The sequence below is a fragment of the Panthera onca genome, chromosome D3 (genome assembly GCF_046562875.1).
Source record: "Panthera onca isolate mPanOnc1 chromosome D3, mPanOnc1 haplotype 2, whole genome shotgun sequence".
NCBI lineage: Eukaryota > Metazoa > Chordata > Mammalia > Carnivora > Felidae > Panthera > Panthera onca.
The window spans coordinates 82,668,378-82,689,009 of NC_138350.1; the positions used below are offsets into that span (position 1 = coordinate 82,668,378).

Sequence of the window (20,632 nt, forward strand, 5' to 3'; positions counted from 1 at the left end):
CAAGGGCTAGAGCGCTAACACAGGAGCTCCCAGACGTAATGGAACAAGACTGGATGATGGCAGATTATTTAGGACAATGGAGGTTATATGAAGGCCTCTGACTGTTTCTTTGTGACGTGGTAAAACGTTTAAGTGCTATGATATGGTATGCATTTCGACAAGATCACTAAAGTTGTGCTGAGAGTAGAGCAGAGGGGAACAAAGGTAGAAGCAGAGAGGCTAGATGGGGGCCAGATTAAGAGGGTGGTATGATTGAAGGTTGCAAATGGAAGTTGGTGAGAAATGTTCAGATTATGGATATTTTTAAAAGGTAGAGCCAAAAGGATCTGCAGAGGATTGAGTTTTGGATATGAGAAAGAACAGAAGGGAAGGTGACTTTCAAAATCTTAAAGAAAGTAAGTTTCTATTATCAGGAGATAATGTATGTGTGTACGTGTGTACGTGTGTGTGTGTGTGTGTGTGCGCGCAGTCACAGAATATTGAAAATCATGCAGGATTGATCATCATTTCACTCTGGGTTAGAAATTAGAATTGACCTAAATTTGACCCAGTGCAATCTGAGTTGGATCAGTTGAATTGAATTGAATTAGAATTGAATGGGTGAGATTTTGCCCTGAGCGATATGAAGGCTGGGGAAAATCTGTAAAAAGAGGGTTAGAGGAGGAGGCAGGTATGACCAGGAAGTCAAATATATGCCCAGTTTAAATGTATATAACTTATAAATCAAGATATTGAGTAGATAGTTGGATATACAAATCTGGGGTTCACAGGAGAGGCTCATACTAAAGTTATATATTTGGGAGTTGTCAGCATAGAAACGGCATCTAAAGTCAGGTGGCTATAGGGAAACCAAAGGAGTGACTCAAAAGGGAAGAGAAATGAAGCCCTGGGGCTTGGTACCAGAAATACACCAAAGCTTAAAGTATGCAGAGATGAAAAGAAGGCAAAGAAGATTGTTAAAAGTGACTAGGAAGACAGAAGAAAAAGCATATAAGGAAAGAGCAACCGCTGTCAAATGCTGCTGAGAAATCAAACTATATTAGGACTGAGAATTGATTGGATTTAGTTGCACATAGATATTGATAGAATTGACCAGATCAGTTAGGCTAAGTAGTACAGGTAAAGCCTTGACTGGAGTGGGCTCCAGAGAGTTTAAAAGACAGTAAATAGGATGATGCATTGGATAACTCTTTAAAAGTTATCTTCTCTAAAGGAAAGAAAATGAAGGATGATTAGATGGATACGGCAGTGGAGTGAATAATGTATTTATTTTATTTTATTTTACTTTGTTTTTTAGATGAAAACAACAGCACCCATCACAGTGTGAATGCCGACAGTAATTAGTGGGCCGAGTGGACGCCCTTGACTGAAAGGTCAGGGAAGATTGGGCATATCAGAGGAGATATGACATAGTTACGTTCAGACAAGGGCAATGGGATTCCAATTACGGAAAGCAGCTTGAACAAGAGTAAGGACACCAGCATGCTCTGATAATGGAAGCGTAGTCAACACACATATTTTCGCATGAGTATGGTGTGGGAAAGAAATAGAGAAAGCTGTTTAAAGAGTGAGGTAACTTTATGGTGCTAGAATCATGTTCACCTACACTCAAATGTGAACGTAGTGATGCTATCATCTTGCACGAGGATTCTGGGTATCTACAAAAATTTTAAAAACTATTTCAAATGTTCTAGTTCATTTGGATATATATATAAATTATACGTATATATACACATTGTTATTTATGTTATGTTTATCGATGTTAATAGAGATTATATACGGTTATATATATACACATTGTTTTGTGTAATATATAGTTATATATTATATATAACATTTATATAATTACATATGCACAACGAAATATATATATATATATATATAAACAAAATTAAAGTTGAGAAAAATTAAAATAAATAAGGATGGTGAGAGAAGTTTGAAGGGCATTTAGTCTCAATAAAAATCCCTTGTGAGTTCTGCCTTCTGGAGTCTTCAACTTGTGATTTTCCCTTCATCTGGCTAAAACACAGACGAGATGTATTCCACACGTTAACCTACTATTTTTCTACATTTATTAGTTGAGAATCATTTTTGTCAAGTCCTGGGTATTTCAAATAGAATTACCCACGATCTTCTTGTCTTTAGGACCCACACTTTGTAGAGATAGTCACGTACATAATACCTCTCATAACAGGGAGAAGCAAGTCACAAACTACTGCCCTGCTGCCTAAATTCCATCTAAGGAGGAGCTGTTTCATGGACTCAAAGGACCGAGGAGGTGCTGCTCAAATGGTTGGATTTGCAATTATGTAGGATGAATACATTTAAAAATCTAGTGTATTAAAAAAAATCTAGCGTATGGCAAGGTGACTATAGCCAATAATACTATACTGTATAACGGGAATTTTCTGAGAACACCTCGGGCACTCTTACCACACACTTGCACACGAGGGAATGATGTGAGTAGATGGGTAATTAGTTTGACTGTAATAATTATGTCACTATGCATATGAGATCAAAACATACGCTGGGGTTCCCTGTTGGCCCAGTGGGTTAAGCATCTGACTTTGGCTCAGGTCAGGATCTCATGGTTCGTGAGTTTGAGCCCCATGTCAGGCTCTCTGCGATCAGCGTGGAGCCCACTTCAGATCCTCTGTACCCCCCTCGGTCTCTGCACCTCCCCTACTCACACTCTTTCTCTCAAATAAATAAATAAATGTGAGAAAAACCATCGTGCTGTATACAATAAATATATATGATTTTTATTTTTAAAAATGGCATTATACTGAAAATGTTAAATATGAAAATGGCATACAAATAAGCATTCAGATATGCAATATTTCTTTAATTTTTTTAATGTTTATTCATTTTTTGAGAGAGACAGAGTGCAAGTGGGGGAGGGGCAGAGAGAGAGGGACACAGAATCTGAAGCAGACTCCAGGCTCTGAGCTGTCAGCACAGAGGCCAACACAGGGCTCAAACTTACAAACCCTGAGGTTATGACCTGACCCAAAGTCCTGTGCTTAACTGACTGAGCTACCCAGGTGCCCCTGTCTTCAGACACTTCAAAAGGTGCATCACATTTACACACTTTAAGATTTTTGTCACACACAAAAAATGCTCATCGTCTTTTTACCCAGGGGCCTCTCTAATATTTCTTGAAAATTCAGAATATCTGCTAACTCTGGGCCTGGCACAAAATAGCTGAACTGAACAGTATCTGCATGTGTGTGTGTGTGTATGTGTGTTGGGGGGGGGTGTTGGGTGGGTGTGCATTTGTATGTGTGTGTTTGATCTACTTTTCTCTTTCACACATGTATATGCATTTTTCCTATCATGATAATTGGTCATGATTTCCAGAATTGCTTGTAAATGTATTTCTGTAGGTAGGACAGAATGCCCTGGGGAAGGGGTGGGAAGAACTTCTTTAAAAAAAAAAAAAAGAATTTCTCCTAAGAATTTCAGAAGAAATCCCTTCTGGAGCATACCAAATGACTTAGCTTGTATTCAGTACTTAAATTATCAGAGCAGGTATGGCATATTCATAATACATAAGTAAAAATAACTACACATATTATATATATATATGGTCAGTTAATTTATGACAAAGAAGCCAAGAATATGCAAAAAGAAAATGTCAGTCTCCTTAATAAATGGTGTTAGGAAAATTGGATAACCAAATGCAAAGGAATGAAACAGGACCATTGTCTTACACCATACCCCAAAAATAACTAAAAATGTATTCAACACTTGAACTAAGACCTGGAACCATAAAACTCCTAGGAGAAAACATAGGCAACAAGCTCCTCAGCATAGTCTCGGTGATGCTTTTTTTATTCTGATACGAAAAGCAAAAGCAAGAAAAGAAAAAAAAAATAATAAGTGGGCTATAACACACTAAAAAAATTCTGCCCAGCAAAGTAAACCATCAAAAGGATGAAAAAGCAACTTACTGAAAGGGAGGAAATATTTGCAAAATCATACATCTGATAAGAGGCTAATATCCAAAACATACAGAAACTCGTACAACTCAATATCAAATGCTACTACTATTACTAATAATAATAATGATAATATTAAAAATGGGCAAAATATCTGAATAGACATTCTTCCAAAGAATGCATACAGATGGCTAACAGGTACATGAAAAGATGCTTGATATCATTAATGATCAGGGAAATGCAAATCAAAATCACAATGAAATATGACCTCACCCCTGTTAGAATGGCTACTATTCAAAAGACAAGAAATAACAAGCGTTGGTGAGGATGTGGAGAAAAAGGAACCCTTGTGCACTGTCGGTGGGAATGTAAATTGGTGCAGCCATTACAGAAAAGAGTAAGGGAAAACAGTATGAAGGTGTCTTAAAATATTAAAAATAGAAATATAATACAATCAAGTAATACCACTTCTGGATATTTAGCCAAAGAAAATGAAAACACTAATTAGAAAAGATAGCTGCACTCCCACGTTTATTGCATTATTATTCACAATAGCCAAGATGTGGAAACTTAAGTGTCCATCAAGGGATGAAATGGTAAAGAAATTATGACAGACAGACAGACACACACACACACACACACACACACACACACACACACACTAGAATATTACTCAGCCACAAAAAATAATAAAATCTTGTCATTTGCAACAACATGAACAGGTCTCAAGGGCATTATACTAAGTGAAATAAGTCAGAAAAAGACAAATACCATATGATCTCTATTACATGTGAAATTTCATATACGTATATGTAATATAAATCATAGGTGAATATAGAAATGGGCAATTTTGTTTTCTGTTCTTAGTCTGAATATAGTGAATAAAGATAACATAAAACATAAAAAATAATTATCATTTGAAATCATCACTTGTAGTAGGTAGAAAAATGAATTCCTCAAAATACCCGTGTTCTAATACCCCAGAACCTATGAATATATTATGTAAAGGGACAAAAAGCAATCCAGGTTGCAGGTGGAATTCATATTGCTATTCAGCTGACCTTGAGATGTGGAGATTGCCTTGGTTTGTCCAAGGGGACTGGATCTGATCACATGACTCCATAAAAGTGAAGAAGAGGCAAAGTGTGGGTTGGAGAGACGGCGACGTGTGGAGGACTTGACACCTTTTGACGTGTCTGAGGTGTGTGAGTTATACTCAAGAACCAGAAAGACGCCTCACGGAGCTAACAGTGTCCTGCCGCTGACGGCCTTCAAGGAAACAGAGCCCTTATTCCTACAAACGTAAAGAACTGAATTTTGCCAATAACCAAATCCAAAGAAATGGATTCTCCCCTGGACCCTCTAGAGAGGAAAATAGCCCTACAGACACCTTGAACTTAATCTGGTGACATCTGTGACATATTTCATTAAGGTAACAATTTGTTTAAGGCACGAGGTTTGTGGAAATTGTTACGGAAGCGATTAGAAAAAAAAAACACATTACCTTCTCATTTGTATTTGACTTTTCACACTAATGAAAATAATCACACCTTCGAATAATTAATACATTTATTTTATATAGTGCTGTGGCGGTGCTTTAGATGCAAATCCTAACATCTGTGTGTATTTAGCACATGTATAGTTTTATTGTAATGAAAATTCATGGTGTTTTCTACTTACTTTCCTTAAATATAGGCTTATTGTCGTTAACATCAGAAAGTTTAATTAACACACTTGTTGTTCCCGACAGTCCTCCTGGCTGACCGAGCATATCTTTGGCTTGAATAATTACCCAATACTCATCTTGCAGTTCTCTATCCATTTTAGAAGATGTTCTTATGATTCCTTAAAACATGTAATAAAACTTCAATTATTATTTCGTTATTAACCATGCATCTTTCCAGTTAATTTCCTAAGAATTCCATCATACACTCATTCTTTTGATACATTTTAAATGACTACAATGTGCTAGACACTGCCCTGGAGAACATAAATAACAATAAAATAATAAATTAAACACCAACTCTGCCTGGAGTTCAGAGTAGTCAACACAATACTAAGAACACTAGTAGACCCCTAATAAAATGCTATGTTCATATACTCTTGGGTAAAAAAGAGGAATGTCTTATTTTTACCTCAAACGATTTTCTGCTATCTTCTCTAACATAATGTTAGTGTGCTACAGTTAACTTCTCCTTTAAATTTGAAAGAAGTTAATTATAAGTAAATGTGTACATTACAACACCAAATTTATGCAAGATATATTGTGCACCTGTGATGTTAAAGTCTATTTTAAGTTATGATACATGAAGAAGGATTTGTTTTTGACCGACGGTTGTTCATGATACAGATCAAACTATAAACAGATTTTCAAATTCAAGATGGACTATAATAAATATAATAAATATTCTGTAAATTTATTCTATAAAATTCTACATTTTAGAAAATGTTATAGAAAATTTTCTAGAAAATTACTTAGTAAAAAAATTATTATCACTAAAAAAAAAAAACTAGGAAAGGGCAGAACAGAAGACAACAGGATGCTGGGCTAAAGATTTGGGGACCATGAACACAAACATAAGAAAGAGAATGGCCAATCCTCAATGTATCTGTGGAAAAGTGTTCATTAAAAATTGTGAGACCCGTAAATACAAAAACAGATAAGTTGGACCATATTATGATAGCATTTGAATTGTGGACTGAAGTGTTTTATAACTGTAATCTGTTATATGAATCCTTATAGAAAACACAGAATGTCTGAAAGAGCCACCGCCAGTATTCTCCCTAGGTTTGACTCCAGAGAGAATTGGGAGTGAAGGTGAATCTCATTGTGGTTTTAGCTCGCATTTCCATGACTACTGCGGTTGATGAGCATTTTTAATATGCTTGTAGGCTTTCTGTACATCAAATTTTGGTCAACTGCTTTAAAGGTCTTTCACCGTTATTTTTAAACTGTTTTTTTTTTCTCTAAGTGGTTTGTTATAGTCTTTGCATATGTTTTATACCTTATATACAAGTGATTTGTAGTGTGGATTTGGAAAATTCAGTCTCTGAAAGTTAGAAAAATCAGCTAAAGGACTAAAAAGAATTAAGTGTCTAAAATACAACCCATTTATTTCTGGAAACTTCAGGTCTACTGTACAGCACGTTTGGAAGCAGATGTTTTTTTTTTGCTCTGCCATTTGCCTACTTAGAATCCCGCTGAACTGCACTTTGTTTCATTTAGAAATACCTGTTGTTGGTTCAATGGAGAAGTAGGGCTGGCCTTGTAGTAAACTGTACAAGAGACGAGCATTATTGCCACTTGAAGGATCATCAGCATCATTTGCTGTCACCTGGATGACTAATGTTCCTGAAGAAAATATGAATAGTAACAAGAAATTAAGACTGCGGTCTTATCGAACAATGAATTCAGTTCTATACGGCATTTTCTCTTTAGCAAGCAAGGTGAAGACATACAATGAAAACCTAGCCCTCCTTGTTCAGAATTACAAAACTGATATCATTCTGCATAGACAAGAGAATATAATCTCATACAAAAGAGCCCTAATTCACATATATATATATATATATATATATATATATATGTGTGTGTGTGTGTGTGTGTGTGTGTGTGTGTATGTGTGTGTGTGTATAGCTTAGATCTTTGTTTAAAATTCTCAATTGTATATAGAATTCATATATACATATATATATATGAATTCTATATACAATATAGAATTTTAAACAAAGATCTAAGCTATAATGAAATATAATTATTTAACAATCCATTACAATGTCCATTTCACGATCTTTCAGAAGTTTGTTATATCATTAGTGGAAGAATCAAAAGGAAATTGGAAGCAGTTCACTTTAAAAATCACTCTGTGAACTGTGACTCAAAGTCACAGAATGTTGATAAAATGTGAATAAAATTGAAATGAGCTTGCAATAGTATCAAGTTGAGGGTGGGCATAAGTATCTTCCTTATTTAATTCCCTTCTATAACATACTTACGTTGAAGAATTCTTTTTTTTTTTTTTTTTTTGGTATAGTACAAAGCAAAACCCTGTCACATATTGATGACATAAAATGTTCTTAATTGAAATTCAATAACAATCAGTAAAACACAATGAGAAGTATCTGTACATTTAAACTTAATGCTTAAATTAAACATCTTCCTTTAAAAGTATTGAGCTTTTTAATCATCTTTATGTAAAGTTGGGATAGCATTATAGGTCTTGTTGAAAATCTGCATTTATGGAAACATCATGTTCTGGGTCAGTAAGAATGGCAACATGAATATCACAGAATCAAATAGTCTATGCGATTTCCTGGACTACCAACATCATTCACGTTTCCATTACAATCTTATTTTGTAAACCGAGACATTCTAATGGGAAGCCCTTCTACTTGTCAGTAATAAAGTTGTTGAAACTTTTACCGTGGCCCTCAAATGTATGTAGCATTTGCTCTTTCGTGGTAGTATTTTATTAGTCATTTAGCACTTGCTTTATACTGTATAACCACTCAAAATGTAAACACCTTAGGTTCAAGTGTTTTACAATACGTTCTCTTCTATTGCCATGACATGGATGGACCTTAAGGGCATTATGCTAAGCAAGATAAGGCAGACAGAGAAAGACAAAGATATCACTTATATGTGGAATCTAGAAAAGCTGAGCTCTAGAAACAAAGGGTAAATTGCTGACTCGCAGAGGCTGGGAGACCTGGATAAATGGTGATCAAAGCCAACAAAGTTGCGGTTAGGAAATCAAGTTCTGGAGAGCAAGTGCACAGCATGGTGACTCTAGGCCACCATATTGTATTGTATGCTTTAAAGTTCCTAAAAGACTTGATCTTAAATGATCTTCCCTGGCCACACACACAGAAGGATATGATGTGTTGAAGATGCTATCAACGCTATCTAGTGTTAATATCATTCTAATTATCTGATTTTGTTTTATTTGCTTTAGTTGCTGCTTTTTCAATGACATCACAATTCATTAAATACAGGTTAAACCACTTTAAACCTTCTTAGATATTTTCTAAAAGGTTTTTCTAAAAAAAAAGTCAAAAGAGGGGGTGCCTGGGTGGCTCAGTTGGTTGAGCAGCTGACTTTGGCTCAGGTCATGATCTTAGGGTTGGTTCATGAGTTCGAGCCCCACATGGGCTCCTTGCTGTCAGCCCTGAGCCTGCTTCAGATCCTTTTTCTCCCCCTCCCTCTGCCCCTCCTCTGCTAGTGCTCACCCTCTCAAAAATAAATAAAACATTAAAAAAATATAAAGTCAAAAGAGAGAAGCTTACATATTTTCCTAATCAGAAATTTAAATACCGCAGAAATCTTCACTAAATAGTCAAGTAACATAAACTGTAATAATAAATAAATGTCAGAGTAGTCAAGAAATTAAAAAAAATTGATATGTTATATATATATATATATATATATATATATATATGTTTTCCATTTATATTTTCCTTGTCATTTGTAAGAAAACACGTGTGTACATTCACTTGCAGTTAGGAATTAGCCATACACAAAATTTAAGCAAAATATCACTATAAGACCAATAACGTGTCCTTCAGTGAAAAAAATCAAAATTGTTCCAAAGTCCCCCTGTCCCCTCCTCCTTCTGTTACCAGTTAAATATAGGTAAAGGGACACTGGGTGATTGAAACAAATAGCTTTTCAGTTTCTACTCATACAAACATGTGTAACTCTTCCTGTATCTGTCAGTAATCGTAGAGCTGCATACTCACATTTGAAATCAAAATGAATAGCACCAAGATGCCCTTTTCGCATAGAGCAGCTTTGCCAGGCTTACATAATCACTGCTTTTATGACATGCTTATTGTTTAGTGCAAGAATCGCTCTGGTCTGTTTTATGAAGACTGTGGCTCCAGTCTCCCGGCCATCCCGTTTCTCAACAACAACCCACCCATCAATATAAATTGAAGTTGATTCTAAAATATTACGGGGACTATTCTAGATAAGAACATAGTTCAGAGAGACCCAAGTCAGCATGCTTATGGAACTGTTTTAGAATGTTTATTTTCTTTTTTAAAAAATTTTTTTAACGTTTATTTATTTTTGAGACAGAGAGAGACAGAGCATGAATGGGGGAGGGTCAGAGAGAGAGGGAGACACAGAATCTGAAACAGGCCCCAGGCTCTGAGCGGTCAGCACAGAGCCCGACGCGGGGCTCGAACTCACGGACCGCGAGATCATGACCTGAGCCGAAGTCGGACGCTTAACCGACTGAGCCACCCAGGCGCCCCTAGAATGTTTATTTTCATAGAAGGCATTTTGAATTTTTCATTACAAAAATTCAAGGATGTTTTAACATTAGAAAATGAACCTATATAATTCGTGGCATTAAAGGCTTAACAAAGAAAAACATAAGACAAAAATTCTCATTAGATACATAAAACACACCTGAAAATATCCCAGTTCCATTTGCAATAAAAATTCAGGGAATTACAAGAAAAAGATACCTTCTTAAGTCTGATGGAGGGCATTTTTAAACTTTGACAGCAATCATATTTACCTGTGAAATGTGAAAACTTTTCCTTCTGAGGTACTTAAAAAGCAACTTTATTATCACGCTATTTTGGGCAGCATTATAGGAAAGCTCCTAGACAATGAAATGAGGCAATGCCATGCATACAGAAATGAATATTAAAAATGATGACGGGGCGCCTGGGTGGCTCAGTCAGTTAAGCATTCCACTTTGGCTTAGGTCATGATCTCGCGGTTCGTGAGTTCAAGCCCCGCATCAGGCTCTGAGCTGACAGCTCAGAGCCTGGAGCCTGCTTCCAGTTCTGTGTCTCCCTCCCTCTCTGCCTCACACCGCATGCACTCTGTCTCTCTCTGTCTCTCAAAAATGAAAAAAAAAAACAAAACAACCAAAACATTAAAAAAATGTTTTAGTGATTCAAAAACAATATTTTTGTTTGAAAATCAAGCAGAATATACATATAAAAACTTTAGAGAATATTAAATCATTACATTAGGAAGGTCATAGGAACACAACAAGGTACACAAAAGTCCATTTTTATTTATACCAGAAATATATATCTCTAAAATAGTTCAATTAAATACCTAATATATACAAGAAACAAATATACTCAGGAATATCTAAACAACAGTTGTTAAAGACCTCAACAAAGAAAGTAAAGAGACATTAATGATCAAACATGGACCAAAATACTGGGTTTATGAAATGACCGTCTAGAAATACCAACAGACAGATCCATAGTGTAAATGCTATCCTAATCAAAATCTTAGCAAGTTGTCTTACTGGATAAATTAAAAATCTGACTTGAAATATACATGGAAATGCAAAGGATTAAGCAAGACAGACATCTCTGATAAGGAACATCTGGAAGACGTGTACTAACAGGGAGCAGGGCTTATGACATAACTGTGGCGATAAAGACAATAGAACATTAGCCCCTGGAAGAACAAAAGAGGACAAACTGACTAGAGATTCAGAAACAAAATCATACACATATGGAGAGCTCACTCATGCAAGGATGGCACAGGTGAGCACTGGAGAACCGTTTCAATAAATGCTACAGCGTCCCCTGGGTATCTGCGTCCATTTATACATCCATCCATCAGTCATCTCTCTTTTGATCTAGAATTTGACACTTGCTTGACACCATTCACAAAAATCGGCTTAAAATAAATTCTAGATATAAAGGTGAGAAGTATATAACAAAAATAGAATAATGAAACTTCCATAAAGATGGGAATTATTTTGCATAACATCAGGGAAAAAAGAAAACAGAAGCCAGCATTTCTTGATTAGGACTGGGTGATTGATAACCTGATATTTGTCTCAAGGCACAAATTCTTTATGTCTTTAGACATACCCATTGATGCCTTTCTCCCAGCCTGCACAGGTTGCTCTTACCCTACTGAGATGGAATTCAGTAGAATATTGTTGTTAACAGCGCATTCATTATTCATCAGTGCAAGAAGCCTGGTGCATGCCCTACGTATGAACCAACCTGTTTAGTGTCTCCATTCCTTTCATCAACATTTTACTGTGCTCTCACTAACACCTGACAAAGTCAGTTTAAATACACTAATGGATCAAAAATTAAAGTTTCTCGAGGCACCTGAGTGGCTCAGTCGGTTAATTCCGACTTCGGCTCAAGTTCGTGGGTTTGTGCCCTGCATCGGTCTCTGTGCTGACAGCTCAGAGCCTGGAGCCTACTTCAGATTCTGTGGCTGCCTCTCTCTCTCTGCCCCGCCCCTACTTGTTCTCTGTCTCTCTTCCTCTGGAAAACACAGAAACATTACAAAAATTTAATTAAAGTTTCTTTAAAGTATATCCTAGTAATAAAGTTATTTCTTTTTTTTTTTTTAATTTTTTTTTTGAACATTTATTTATTTTTGAGACAGAGAGAGACAGAGCATGAACAGGGGAGGGGCAGAGAGAGAGGGAGACACAGAATCTGAAACAGGCCCCAGGCTCTGAGCTGTCAGCACAGAGCCCGACGCGGGGCTCGAACTCACGGACCGTGAGATCATGACCTGAGCCGAAGTCGGACGCTTAACCGACCAAGCCACCCAGGCGCCCCATAATAAAGTTATTTCTAAAGGACAACTGATATATATATATGTACATTAATGAAAAATGCTTTATACAGATTATTTTCACATTAAATATATCACCAGATAGATATTCTTCACATGTATTTGCATTATTTAATCAGCTTCTTGGCTTAATTGTGTTTTTATGAACAGTGTCCCGGGTTATCACTAGCCGCCTTTCAGATTTAATCATGTCTTAAAAGGAGACACTTTACTCACTAGCCATATGCCTCGGACACTACTTGTCACATCCCATGTTAAGAGGTACAAGCACAAAGTCAATGTCTCCCAAATTCACTCTGGCTTATTATAATGCACCTACTAATAATAATAAAAGAAAAAAACATTCTGGGCCAAGTGCTTTCCGGACAAAATGCCAGGGAAAACAACAACAACAACAACCACCAAACAGGATTAAGCAGAGTTGTCCTGGGTAAAATTGGAGATCTGGTCACTGTTAGTTTCACAAACTCCTCCAGATCTTCCTAGCTGTAATCTGAAACCGGCCCCTGAACAAGGAGGACAGGAGGAGACCAAACATGACACATGCCACTCCAGATTGGCAGGTGGTAGTTGTATTGAGCAAGAGAACTCATTCCTGAGGCTTGTTTTGGGTGTCCTCAAGACGAGTAGTTTTTTGGACCTGCCCACCAAGTCTTGAAAGTCATAAAGGCTTTTAGTCAGTCATATATAGCTTCAGTCCTATGTAATATTCGGACAGTGACAACACCACATTTCTATCTCAAAGCTGGAATCCTGGGGTAGCTTCTGGGAGAGGAAAACACTAGTGGAAGTCACATTTCAAGGACAGGGGAGGGGCTCAGGAGCCTCCGATCTCCCATGTCCAGCATGCAGGTCTAATGGCAGACACATCCTCTCAGTGACCTCCCTCAACTGTCCACAACCTCACGACTGATTCTCGCAATCTTATACGCTCCCCTCTTCCGTAGCATGTCCTCAGCCATCAGCAAGGGGCTTCTCTAGCATGGAGGTGGCTCATTTGGCATCTCTGTCTGCACCGAAGGCAGGTAATACAGGCACATTCAAGAAAAACACCGATTAAGACAATAATTCCCAAATAAGTGACAGCTCTTACCACCAAGAATCCCATGACCTGAACCATTGATTTACTAAGTCCTCTGAGCTGGGGTCAGAACACTTCTATCTTCATGTGATTTAATGAATATGGCACATTCACAAGAGTCATCAGGCATGAGCACCTAACATTTGTTTGAATAATGGCACAGGTGCCTCCTTGCGAGGCTGTAAGTGTTCACGGCTGTTTTACTGTGGGGGGCGGTGGGTGGGAAGCTTTTATCATCAGAGACATTTTAGTATTCAATAAGGGCAGACTCTTCTGGCTATCATTCAAGGCTTGCTGGGTAAATTTAGTAGGGGCTTCTATGTGTCATAACGTCCTTGAGGCCAACGGAGGAGGGAGGCATCACCGTCAGGTATAAGGAGATGAGTTGGGGGTGGGATATGCCAGCTCAGGACCCTAACCTTTCCCTTTCTTTTAATGGTGTGTGTTCCATTCCAGGGATATTCTGTTTCAATAGGTCCGGCTTGCAGCAGGACAATGGGATCCCAGTGAGGAGTGAATCGTTTCCTTCAACCAGAGGGGTGGAGTAATTTACCCATCCTGGTGAGACATCTCATGGCAAATTCCAGTAAACAACTCTTTCCTTAGGCATGACGGGGTTTGGTGTTCTCAGAAGCACAGCATGTTAATTCAAGGTGAGAACTGGGGCAATGGCTATGTCCCCTGACTTCCATACCTTTAAGGTACGGGGCATTGGCTGCCTTAGCTGGATCCCCCAGTCTGGCATACGGGGCAACAGACCCTACTGATGGGTCATTCAAATCTATTAGAGTCTGGGTCATGACTTTAGTCTATTTGGCCAAGGTAGTTTTATTTGTTAGTAGTTTCATCTGCTGCTTTATATTTCAATTTTTTCTTCTCACCGTTTCTTGTGCACTACAGGGGAGATGGAACCTCCATTCAATATCATGTCCTTTTGCTCAGTCTTACATATCATGACCTTTGAAATGTGGCCCTTCATCATTATCTATTCATACACAATGCTCAGCTTCTCTAATCTCCTGGCTCACTCAGTGACCAGGGAAATCTTGGGTTAAGCCAGATGCAGTTTCCATAGAAAATCAGGCATGTTTAAAATCCTCACTCTTTAAAGCTATTTTTTTTGCAAAAGGACTTTATGAAAAATTTAACACAATATTTGACTTTACCCATTTTCTCAGCAATACTATATTGCAAAAACATACTATTACATAGGTAACACAGGACGTAAACTTGTACTAAATTCTTGAGAGGAAAATCATAGTTTAGTAGTCTAAACCGTGGGAACTGGAAATATACTTCAGTTTGCCAATATGCTTCATTTGCTGTGACACAAGTTACAAAATTATGGTGAGATAATGGCATATTAACGTAAGACAGAATATTTATTGTATGTGAGAACCTACATAGAAATGACACTTTGTAATTATTCATAAGTGCTAAAACTTACAAGTCTATATAAAATTTTTGAAGGTCAAAAGCATTATTGACAGCATGAATACGATTTCTCGACATGTTAGACTTATTCTCCCATCAAGAGTAAAACCTAATGTAAGAATAGTATAACTCCATCAATATTGATTTATGTGGAATTCAGTCTTAAGCAGAGGTATTACAGAGGACTGAATGATTGTCATTCAAAAGTGTAGTTTAATATTAGTAACAAAACTTTATTAGATGATATCTCATATTTCACACTGAATACTTTATCTTCTTTATAGAGATTATGGGAGATATCCATAAAAATGTAAAAGTGATAAATTTTGATATGCAGGCTAATTGAGATATCATGTAGGCAGGAGAAAAGACAGCAACTTGTGACAAGGACATTTTATATACAAAGTTTCCATTTTTTCTAGAATACTCAATAAACAGTGTGCCCTAGTTAAATATATGTTTGAATGCTAAGATTTGAACTGGTAGATTTCAAAATGACTCATTTATTTTAGTGTGTAATTTTTGTGCGTCAAGTTCAGTGGTAAAAATATTAAGCAGACTTTTCTTAGAATGAAGATATAAATTGTCTAATAGGAAAGCTATTTTTACATGCAGTTCTAGTACGAGCACACTTTGATTACTCTGAAGCAAATTTACTGACAGGATGTTGAATTGCATAATGGCCAATCTTAAAGAAGACCAAAGTAAGTGATAATATTTTGACCTACATTCTGATTCTGTGATTTTTGTGACATTAAAACAGATAAGACAGTAGATAACTTAGTCAAATCATAATGTTCAGAATTCAAATTCATGATAGAAATAATGTTCTAATCGTGGATGTGCTCACTGTTTCACACTGGGAAGTTATTTTATTAGTATGAGGATCATTATTTATTTACAGGGACTGATTGGCCCATCCCTCTTGTGTTTATATTTGAGATGCAATTACTTTTACAATCTAGAACTTCCAAGTGAAGCTCAAAAAACAGATATTTTCCCACTTGTCACCTTAAATGTGAAAAATACTCTTCAAATATTTTTTTTTCGTTTTCCTGTCTACAAGAACCTGAAAATTAGGTCATTCTTATTATTCTTGTGTTGTATTTTTGACACCTCTACTTTTCATAATGTTAGAAAATTTAAGTCAAATAAATAAACTGTGTTTAAGAAAGCAAACAATATGTTCAGAGAGCATACAAAGAGCAATCCATCCCAATATCAATCACATTCAAACTCACATGTCCAAAGATATAAATTTCATACAGTTTAATTTTCAAATTCGATATATTTTAAGAAATCAGGGTGTTTGTGTTTCTGAGAATTCTCTGCTACGTGTTGAAATTTATTATTATAATTTATGAGGTCAAGGAGTAAAATTATCTAAATTGAATTCAACCACTTTTTTTGATAGTGGGTAACATACTTATGTCATTTTGATGGTAAATGTTACTAAAGTGAATTTCTTTTTCTACAAGCTTTATTGAGATATAATTGACATACAACATTGTGTCATTATGGCATACAATGTGATGATTGATATACACAAATATATTGAGGAATGATTATCACAATAAAGTGAGTTAATACCTCCATAATTACAATTTTACTTTCTTGCGGTGAGAATAGTTAAGACCTAATGTCTTGGTAACCTTCCAATATGTAATACTGTAATGTTACAGTTTGACCAATGCTTCCTCATTTCCCCAAGTCCTAGTCCCAGCAATCATCACTCTACTCTGTTTGTACAAGTTGAAATTTTTTTAAAAAGTGTACATATAAGTGAAATTATATAGTATTTGTCTTTCTCTCTTTTGCTTATTTCACTTAGCTTAATGCCCTCAAGGTCCATCCACGTTGTCACCAATTGCAATATTTCATGTTTTTTATGATTGAATAATCTACCATTGTGTGTATATATATCTATCTCTCTCTCTTTATATATATATATGTGTGTGTGTGTGTATATATACCATATCTTCCTTATCTATTCATCCATGATGAACACTTACTTGTTTCCATGTCTTGTCTATTGTAAATAATGCTGGAATGCACAGGGAGGTGTAGATATCTCTTTGAGACAGTGATTCCATTTCCTATGATACATACCCAGAAGTGAGTTGGCTGGATTATATGATAGTTTTATGTTTAATTTTTATAAACCTCCATACTCTTTTCCATAGCGGTTGCACCAATTACCATTCTCACTAACAGCGCTCAGTTTCTCTTTTCTCTCTTCATTCTTTCCAACACTTATTTGTCCTTTTGACCATAGCCATTCTAGCAGGTGTGAGGTAATATCTTCTTGTGGTTTTGATTTGCATTTCCCTGAACTGATTAGTGATATTGAGCATCTTTTCATGTACCTGTTGGCCATATGTATTGTTCTTTGGAGAAATGTCTATCCATACCTTCTGCTCATTTTTAATTGGATTATTTTGGGGGATTGCTATTGAGTTGTATGGGGTCCTTCTATATTTTGGATATTAACCTCTTAACTGATAGAGGGTGTAGAAATATTTTCTGCCATTCTGGAAGTATCCTCTTTAGTTTGATGATTGTTTCTTTGTGCAGAAGCCTTTTTTGTTTGATGCAGTCCAATTTGCTTATTTTTCCTTTTATTGCTTCTATTTTTGGTATCATATCCAAAAAATCATTGCCAAGACCAATGTCAACATTTTTTCTTATGCTTTCATGTCCAATCTTTAGTCCTTAAGTTCTTTTTTTTTTTTTAATTTTTTTTTAACGTTTTTTATTTATTTTTGGGACAGAGAGAGAGACAGAGCATGAACGGGGGAGGGGCAGAGAGAGAGGGAGACACAGAATCGGAAACAGGCTCCAGGCTCCGAGCCATCAGCCCAGAGCCTGACGCGGGGCTCGAACTCACTGACCTCGAGATCGTGACCTGGCTGAAGTCGGACGCTTAACCGACTGCGCCACCCAGGCGCCCCAGTCCTTAAGTTCATTTTTATGAGTAGTATAAGGGTCCAATTTCATTCTTTTGCATGTGAATATCCAGTTTTCCCAACACTAACACTATTTGTTGAAATGACCATTGTTTTTCCCCACTGAGTATACTTAGGTAGAGAGTATTGCTCTGGCCAGGACTTCCAATACTATGTCAAAAAAAGTAGGGTGGGCATCTTTGTCTTTTTCATGATCTAGAGGAAAATATTTCAGTGTTTCAATATTGAGTATGATTTTCACTGGGGTTTTGTCATATGTGGCTTTTATTATGCTCAGGTATGTCCTTTTTGTAACTGATTTACTGAGAGCCTTTCTCATCCTGAAAAAATGTTGAATTTTGTCAAGTGTTTTTTTGGCATCTGTTGAGAGGATTATATGATCTTTATACTTTATTCTACTAAGCTGGTATATCATATTTGATTTGCTGTTGTTGAACCATCCTTGCGTCCCAGAGATAAATCCCACTTCATCTTTATATCGTCTTCATATCATCTTTTTAATGTGTTGTTGAATTGGGCTGGCTAGAATTTTGTTGACAATTTTTGCATCAATGTTCACCTGAGATACTGACAGGTAGTTTTCCTGTGGTGCCCTTATCTGGTTTTGGTCTCACAGCAATGCCACCCTTGTAAAATGAGTTTGGGAGTGTTCCCTCCTCTTCAAGTTTTTGGAAGAGTTTGAGAAGGATTGGTATTAATTATTGCTTAAAATGTTTGGTAGAACTTACCAGTGAAGCCAACTTATGGTGGACTTATGTTTGTTGGAATGTTTTTAGCTACTGATCCAGTCTTACTAATAATCTGCTCTGATTTTTTTTCTTTTTTTTTTTCCTTTAGCAAGAGAGTGGGAATGAGTAGGGTAGGGGCAGAGAGAGAGAGAGAGAGAGAGAGAGAGAGAGAGAGAGAGAGAGAATCTTAAGTAGGCTCCACACCCAGTGCAGAGCCCAACATGGGGTTTGATCCCACAATCATCAGATCATGACCTGAGCCAAAATCAAGAGCTTGATGCTTAACCTGGAGCCACCCAGGTGCCCCTGATTTTCTATTTCTTATGATTCTGTCTTGGTAGGTTGTATGTTTCTAGGAATTCTGCACTAAGAAATTTCAAAATGGAGTCATCACTATCCGAAGGCTATCTGCAGCACTTTTGATCGTTGTGTGCCTCAACTGACACCCACAGAGTCTCCTTGCATTTTATATCTACCAATATCCTCTGTTCATCTTCCAAACCTCATCTATTCACTTCTGTAGGATTTTCACCTATCCATGTACTCATTCTTTTACTCAATCACCCTAAACTTAAGGTATTGTGGGACTCTTAGCCTATTAGATCTTGTATTTTTTGTGTGGAAGAAAGATAATAATTTTATAATTCCAGACTGACAAGTAGAAAAACCATGTTTTTTTTTCTCAATTCTACTTGGTAGTTCTAGTTTTGAGAGTAATTGCATTTCCAATAGAAATGTAATCAGTAAAAGTCCACTGTTACTTGTGAATAAATATGTTTATTTATGTGTTTAATAAGCAACAAGTAGTTTGTAGTTTTCTTGGTTCTCCCTTATGATGACAATGCTCAAATGTAGATTCCTTTCAGTGCTTCACCAAATAAATTCAAAGTACAGATTCAAATATAATAATTGGTAAATGACTATAATACAATACTAAATAGTTAAGACAACAGATAATAAAATGTTTGCACCTGTTGCTTTGTAAAGAATGAAATAGGTGAGTAGGGAATTTGGAAGCAAGATCAAAACTCAAGAACCTATAAAATGGCAATGATATGGAACGAACATGAAGAACTAAGTATAGGTTCAGGTAAAATCATTCATATTATTCATTATTTAAGCATTGAGATTGAGAAAAACAGAAAAAAATCGCATATACTTCTGAGTGGTTTCTTCAAGGCAAAGTTAAGAATTACAGGAATGCTTCAGAGGGAAACCATCTACACAACAGTTGACACAACAATGGGGATATTCCTCTCTCTCCATAGTAGGTGACATTTCTGATAACAGTTGACTATTGTTCTCTTTGTCCCTTCCTCCCACAGAAAGGAATAAAAAGTGCTCGTTGATTTTAGTATGATTCCATACCGGGTCTGAACCCTGACTGGCACTCTCACAGGATATACTGAATTACACAGATGAACTAAGTTAATATGCACATTAACCTTGAATTTCAAAGCAAAGAGATATGCGCTAGCCAAATACCATATAGAACAAACCAAAGTTTTGTGATCTCTGTTGAATCAACCAGCCTCGTGGCGACACTTGATGTCATGATGCAAATACTGTACACACACACTGCAATCCTTTGCTCTCAATTACTGCCTTTGTCTCATACTTAATGGATAGAAAAAAATCACTTATGAACTGGTTTGATATCAACCAAAGTGTTAACCTATTGCAATCTGTCTCCTCTATTATTGCCCTGGATTCCATGGGTCTTTCCTTTCCCAAGAATAGTTTCCCAGGAGTTCCTGAGTAGCTCAGTCCAGTAAGCATCTGACTCTTGATTTTGGCTCAGGTCACAATCTCATGGTTCATGGGATAGAGCCCTGCATCAGACATTGTGCTGACAGCACAGGTGGATTCTCTCTCTCACTCTCTTTCTGCCCCTC

General features: G+C 36.6%; 1 protein-coding gene across 3 annotated transcripts in view; it reads right to left on the reverse strand.

The window, feature by feature from the left end:
• Positions 1–20,632, reverse strand: part of CDH19 (cadherin 19) — a 102,384-nt gene that overhangs the window by 48,951 nt on the left and 32,801 nt on the right. For all 3 annotated transcript variants that reach the window (XM_060614052.3, XM_060614054.3, XM_060614055.3), the window contains exons 4-5: positions 7,174–7,293; positions 5,622–5,786 (exon numbers count right to left, since the gene is read on the reverse strand). In XM_060614052.3, coding sequence (XP_060470035.3) covers positions 5,622–5,786; positions 7,174–7,293 — 285 coding nt within the window. The remainder of the gene's footprint in view (positions 1–5,621; positions 5,787–7,173; positions 7,294–20,632) is intronic.